Genomic DNA, 6,318 nt, shown 5'->3' on the forward strand with positions numbered 1-6,318 from the left:
GTAATGGTTTTGGGAGAAAGAGAGAACGGTGCAGAGTTTTTTAGAGAGAAAGGGGACTAGGAGGAAGAGAGAGATTGAGAGGTTTATTTTAATTAAATATCTTTTTACTTTTATAAAATAGTCCTTGTATATAAGTCATTTACACAATAACCCCTGAAAAGGTGAAAAGACAAGTATGCCCTCATGTGCAAGGCACATGTGCATATTTAACCAAAAAATCTGATTGAGTTAGGCCCAAAGGACAAACCGTGCAATATTTTGAAACATAAAGTACAAAACTTGTCAACTTTTCCGCTAAAGGAAAGCGCCTGCAATTTGGTGTAAACATAAAGGACAAAACTTGTAATTTACTCTAAAAAATGCCGAGTATTTGGTTATATTTTACGTTATGGTCTATCTTGTAGTAGTTCTTTTTTTTTCAATAACAAGGGTGTTATTGTGTTAGAATGATGTAATATAATAAATTTTCATAATTAAAAAAAACTCTAATAATATATTTTTAATATATTTTAGACTAAAGAGAATAAAATAGTTGTTTTAAAAAAAATTAATGTGTGAAAAAGTTGAGAAATTTAAAAATCGTAAGAGTGTAAGGGTGGGTGGAGTGAGTTTGGTGAGTGGAGCGGGGAGGGGAGTTTGCCGTGTTGGGAACCATTGCCACCCCTTCGGTGAGTGGTGAGGGCCAAAATCGGCGGGTATTCACCGAGAGTGAAGAGGAGAGATGTGGGTGAGGGAGAGTGATAATGGTGGGTCTCAACTCCTTTCAACCAATCACAAATTTACCTTCTTTTAAAAAAAAATTGTTTACCACTCTCCGTGTTTGACCATTGCTATTGATTGAGTGTAAAATGAGAGTGAAGTGAAGACTTGACATGGCATGACATGACATTATTGGCTAGAAAATTGTTTAAACACTCAACAAGGGTGACCATTCCCTGCACCCTAAAGCCAATAATTTACTTTAAAAAGTTTATCATATGTTTTAACGTTATAATGATTACACAAATTTACGAGAAAATGAAGAACTATTGTGTAAAGAGTAAACTGTTAAAATGGTCTCTGAGATTTGGTAAGTTTTGTCATTTTAATCTAAAGCTTAAATTTTTTGAATCTGGGTCCTTGTAGTTTCAGTTTTGTTGTCATTTTCATTTAAAATCAAAATCTGGTCAGATTTTCTAGTTAACATCCAGTTTTTTTCCTCTCTTTTAGTGATCACGAGGTTACCGATCGAAGGCAGGTGGGTTACGAAGCCGGCTAGAGTTAAAAAAGAAATTATGGGATTCTTCAGAGATAGATTTAAGGAGAAATACGGGGAAAGACCATCGTTGTGCTGTGAAGGTTTTAAAACTCTCTCTGGTGCCGATAAGGAGTTTCTGGTTGAGCCGTCCTCGTTATCGGAAATCAAGGAGGCAGTCAATGATTGTGGGAGTGATAAAGCTCCTGGGCCAGACGGGATAAACTTAAAATTCATAAAAACACTTCTAGGAGCTATTCGAGGGCAATTTCAAATAGATTTTAGACAACTTTTTCGAGTATGGGGTGTTTAATGTGTGTTGCAGTTCGTCGTTTATTACGTTGGTCCCTAAAAGGAATGACCCGGTGGAGCTGAAAAATTACAGACCAATTAATCTTATCGGAATTATTAGTAAAATGGTTTCCAAAGTTCTGGCTAACAGGTTGAAAAAGGTGATAGGAACGGTGATTTCCGAGTCTCAGACAGCCTTCGTTAAAGGTACGTACATTTTTAACGGGTCATTACTTATCAATGAGATTGTTAATTGGGGGAAAAGATTTAAGAAAAAAGGTGTTCTTTTTTAAAATTGATTTCGAGAAGGCGTTTGACAACGTTAATTGGAATTTCCTCATCTCCATAATGGTTCAAATGGGGTTCCCTTCGAGGTGGTGCAATTGGATTAAAGGGGTCCTTGAGTTAGCCAGCTCGTCCGGTCTGGTTAATGGGCCCCCTACTTTTGAGTTCCAATGCTCAAAAGGATTAAGGCAAGGAGACCGTATCTCGCCATTTCTCTTCATATTGGTCATGGAGGCTTTCTCATGTATGATCGAAAAGGCTCGGAGGGAAGGAGCTATTTCGGGTATCTAAATGCCTAACAATGGGCCATGTGTTTCGCACTTATTTTATGCGGACGATGCCATTATTCTAGGGGAATGGTCCCATGATAACATCAATAATGTGGTTCGGATCCTCCGGGTTTTCCATCTATGTTCGAGGCTCAAAATTAACACTGGTAAGTCTAATATCTACACGATAGGAATAGATTCGGCTGCCCTCAAGGATATGGCTGCTACGGTGGGGTGTCAAGCTGGTAGCTTCCCATTCAAGTACCTTGGGTTGTTAGTTGGTGCTAATATGAACCGGATAGTAAACTGGAAGCCAGTCATCAATATTTTTTATTGTAGGTTGGCTAAATGGAAAACTTCGTTACTCTCAATCGGGGGTGGAATTACCCTTATCAAATCAGTCCTCGAATGCCTTCCCAACTATTATTTCTCGTTATATAAGGCCCCGAACCAAGTGATAAAAATTCTTGAGGCTAAAATAAGAGGTTTCCTATGGGGTGGTGATAACACGATGAAGAAACTTCTTTGGGTCGCGTGGGACCGAGTTACGCGTCCTAAAAACTGTGGTGGGCTTAGGCTTAGCAAGTTGAAAAGTATTAATACTTCGATGTTGGCTAAGTGGGGATGGATGTTCTTGGAGGACAAAAGGAGGTTGTGGGTTGAAGTGATCGAATCCATCCATATCACAAGGAATAGCTGGGATTTCCTCCTGGTTAGAAAGATGGTTAGTGGCGTTTGGTGCAACATCGTTCAGGTCTTAACAAAAACAACAGTTGACGGTGTTCCTCTTAGAAATTAATTCAAAGCCTCGGTCGGAAGTGGAGAAGATACCACATTCTGACTAGACCCCTGGCATGGTAACATTCCCTTACAAGAAAGGTTTCCGGAGTTATTCAAGATTGAGGTAGAGAAGGGATGTAGAGTCAGTGAGCATATCAACAATGCTGAAACTATCTGAAAGTTTAACTGGCAGTGAAAGTGTTCGTTAACTGCTGGCCTTGTCAATGATTTGGTCAATCTCTGTTGCCTAGTCCTTCCAGTTCAGCTGAATCATTCGAGGGACTCGTGGTCTTGGAACGGTGCGGCAGACGGGGAATTTAGTGTAAAGGCTGTGAAAAGAATTTTTGATAAGAACAAGTTACAATCAGATGTGCATACAATCGAATGGTGTAAGTGGCTGCCGGGTAAGTGTAACATTTTTATTTGGAGAGCGGAATTGGATAGGATCGCTACACTCACTGCTTTAAAGAAAAGAAGTATATGAGGGGATGAGACAACATGCGTTTTATGTCGCGAAGGAGAGGAGACAGTGGATCACCTGTTCACCTCGTGTTACTTTGCAACTTTGCTTTTGGCTCATATCAGCAACTGGTGTGAAATTCAAAACATCTTCATGTTTTTTTTATGATCTCTTTGAAGTTGTACATCGGGCTGAAAGGTCAGAAAAAGGTGGCCCTAATGGCTCTAATTAGGATCGGCTGCTGGTGCATTTGGAGGGCTCCGAATGGTCTCAAGTTCAACAATAAGCCTATTAAATTGTTAGATATAATTAGGGAAATGAAGGCTGTAAGTTTCTTGTGGTTTTCATCTAGACCTAAAAATAAGTCGATTACTTGGAAAGATTGGTGTAAATATGTAAATTTATAGTTGGTTTCGGCTGCCTCGTTTTGAGGTGGTTCGTGTTTTAATGAAGTTTACCTTTAAAAAAAAGATATGTATTAATTTAGTTCTAGGTTTTATAAATAGTTTATTTATTGTACTAAAAATATCTAATTGAAACATAAATTATTACCAATAATCGGATTCTTGGGTCTTCCACTGCAACGCAGTGGTTGTTCCCATCTCGGTGAAGGCTTGGCCCGGGGTTTTACCCGGGTTCGAGTCTTAGGGGGGCGCAGTTTTACATATTCCACGAGGTTTCTACGCATCAGGGGTGTGATACGCTTTCTAACGGTGGTCGAGTAGTCGGCCTTTAGACATAGCTCCGAAAGGGTGGGTTTACACGTAGAAAATTGTTAGCCATTAAAAAAAAAAAAATAACACTTATCTATGTTTATCAAAACAGGTTAGTTCCCGTCGCAAATAATACTACCATAGACCACCGAATCTTCGAGAAGTAAACTGGATTTATATGCATCATAAAACAAGCCCATAGTTTCTCTCACATTCTTCTCAATCTTTCCAACCCAAAAAAAAAAAAAAAACCCTGCCTTCAACTTTATCCATCTATTACGCCGCTTCAATTTCCTCGTAATCATGGTGGGACAACCAACGGTCACCGTCAAACCCAGCCGGAGCGACGACATCATCGACCCTCATCAGCAGCTTCAAATCTCCGAACAAGTTAGATCTCACTTCGATTCCATTCTCCCCAAACGCCCACCTAAACCCAACCGTAGTGATCCCGTCGAATCGGGATCACTCTCCGATGAACCGGTTACTACCATCCCAGAGCTCATCAAGTTCCAGTCGTTAATATCTCAATCTCAAGTGCGTTTTTTCGGTTGTACAAAATTAATATTTATTGAGTTTAACCGTTAAGTTAACAGGGTATAGTTTCCGATGGTAACGCGGCGGTGGAAGAAGAGTTCGTGGAGACGGGATACTACAAAGAATTGGTTTCCATCGACAAAGAACATCACACGGTTTATTTATTTGTAGTAAAGTGCTATTTTCGTCCCTAGTTTGGTCACTTTTGACATTTTAGTCGAAAACTCAAATCTTTTGCATCTGGATCTTTGTGGTTTCAGTTTTATTACAATTATAAATAATAAAAGTGTATTATATAAATTTTCTATACAATGACCATTTTTCCTCATGGAAAAAAAGACAAAATAGCAAGATTTTATAAAATAAATATGATCTAATTTCATTTTTGGATCAAAGTTGCAATAAAACTGAAACCAGAGGTTTGAGACTAAACTCATAAAAGTGACCAAACCTGAGAAACAAGATGGCAGTTTACTCATTTATTTATCTATATCTTTTATGTTCTAATGATTTTATGTAATAAATGAATCCGTTTAGTGATATTATTAATTGTTGAATTGCAGACAGGAAATGGATTTATAAAGGTGGCAAGGGAGGAACATGGAGATTTATATGATTTGCAAGTGCAGACCGGAAGATACGAAGATCAAGTGGTCAAATCAAATCCTGCAACAAATGACTGGATTCCTTCAAGTGGTGATCAAGTATGAGTAATTTACATTTATGTTATATAAATTGATTATTTTGTTTTTAAGTTGTGTGAGTTTTGAAGATTTAAACGTGTCTTTGGCAGGATGAATATGTGTCGTCGAAACCTAACCGGAGTGAGAATTGGTAGATCATCGGTGACGTGTAATGTAATTTTATTTTTATAATGGTGATGGGAGTTTGAATCGGAAGGGATAAGATTATATATGTATTTTGAATAAAAAATGCTCAGTATTTGGTTATACAAGTACCATATGCATAAAGTAGTTGGTTTTTAATAAGGTTTTAAGAGTAAAATGCATGGATAGTCCCTGTGGTTTTGTAAAATAACATCTATAGTCCCCAACTTTTGAAAATTACACCGGTGCTCCCTGTGATTTGACAGTTTGTTACTCAGATAGTCCTTGAAGTAGATGAAGGTTAGTTTTCTTAGTTAAGTAGTTGTGAAATGACAAAACTACCCTTATTATATAATAACTTAAACATTAAAAGAAATATATATCTTTTTATTATTTATTTAATCAAGTGGGCCAGACATCCCACCCCCTTTCTACACTCTCTCTTTCTCTGAACCACAGCACCACCACCCACCACCACTATCACCGCCATGATTTCAAGACAATCCACTCGCCGTAGAAATCTACGATCTCCAGTCACACACCTGGATTAAATCGGATCCGAGGCCTAGGATTTTCAACCACTCCGCTTCAACGATCTTAGTGTGATGCAGGTTGGTGGTGTGAGGGTAACGAAGGAGGTTGCAGGTTCGGGTGGTTGTTGTGCAGATGATGACGGTGAACGATGGGGAACAATGGTGGTTAGGGTGAATAGCAACGGTGGAATGATGGTTGTGGTACGACAGAGATGATGAAGAGAAGGGTGACCCGAGATGACAATGGTGAGGTAGAGGAAATACGAAGAAGATGAAGCAGGTTCGGGTGTTGTTTCGCGGTTACGGCAGAGGCCGGTGGTTGTGTAGTGGTTAACGGTGGTGCGATGAAGGCTCGTGATGCAGATGATGATGATAGTGTGAGTTGCTTG

The 6,318-nt window shown here is 38.9% G+C and overlaps 2 protein-coding genes across 2 annotated transcripts; both read left to right on the forward strand.

Moving 5' to 3' along the window:
* Positions 1–1,274: 1,274 nt before the first annotated feature.
* LOC110914312 lies at positions 1,275–2,878 on the forward strand. The gene is made up of 4 exons (XM_022159113.1): positions 1,275–1,498; positions 1,560–1,732; positions 1,791–2,093; positions 2,271–2,878. Exons 1-4 carry the CDS (start codon positions 1,275–1,277, stop codon positions 2,876–2,878), a joined length of 1,308 nt encoding a protein of 435 aa, XP_022014805.1.
* A 1,257-nt stretch (positions 2,879–4,135) lies between these two features.
* Positions 4,136–5,555, forward strand: LOC110912619. Its single transcript, XM_022157387.2, has 4 exons — positions 4,136–4,569; positions 4,629–4,724; positions 5,133–5,273; positions 5,363–5,555. The coding sequence occupies exons 1-4, from the start codon at positions 4,336–4,338 to the stop codon at positions 5,405–5,407; spliced, it is 516 nt and encodes a 171-aa protein (XP_022013079.1). The 5' UTR covers positions 4,136–4,335; the 3' UTR covers positions 5,408–5,555.
* The last annotated feature ends 763 nt before the right edge of the window (positions 5,556–6,318 follow it).

This window comes from Helianthus annuus, chromosome 15, assembly GCF_002127325.2.
Source record: "Helianthus annuus cultivar XRQ/B chromosome 15, HanXRQr2.0-SUNRISE, whole genome shotgun sequence".
In the NCBI taxonomy this organism is placed as follows: Eukaryota; Viridiplantae; Streptophyta; class Magnoliopsida; order Asterales; family Asteraceae; genus Helianthus; species Helianthus annuus.

Excerpts from the sequence above, each read along its gene's own strand:
- LOC110914312 (XM_022159113.1), top strand. The coding sequence starts at position 1,275 with ATGGGATTCTTCAGAGATAGATTTAAGGAGAAATACGGGGAAAGACCA. Across the intron at positions 1,499-1,559 it reads CTTCTAGGAGCTATTCGAGG|TTCGTCGTTTATTACGTTGG; the intron begins GCAATTTCAAAT and ends TGTGTGTTGCAG. Across the intron at positions 2,094-2,270 it reads GAGGGAAGGAGCTATTTCGG|GAATAGATTCGGCTGCCCTC; the intron begins GTATCTAAATGC and ends TCTACACGATAG.
- LOC110912619 (XM_022157387.2), top strand. The coding sequence starts at position 4,336 with ATGGTGGGACAACCAACGGTCACCGTCAAACCCAGCCGGAGCGACGAC. Across the intron at positions 4,570-4,628 it reads CGTTAATATCTCAATCTCAA|GGTATAGTTTCCGATGGTAA; the intron begins GTGCGTTTTTTC and ends TTAAGTTAACAG. Across the intron at positions 4,725-5,132 it reads TCGACAAAGAACATCACACG|ACAGGAAATGGATTTATAAA; the intron begins GTTTATTTATTT and ends GTTGAATTGCAG.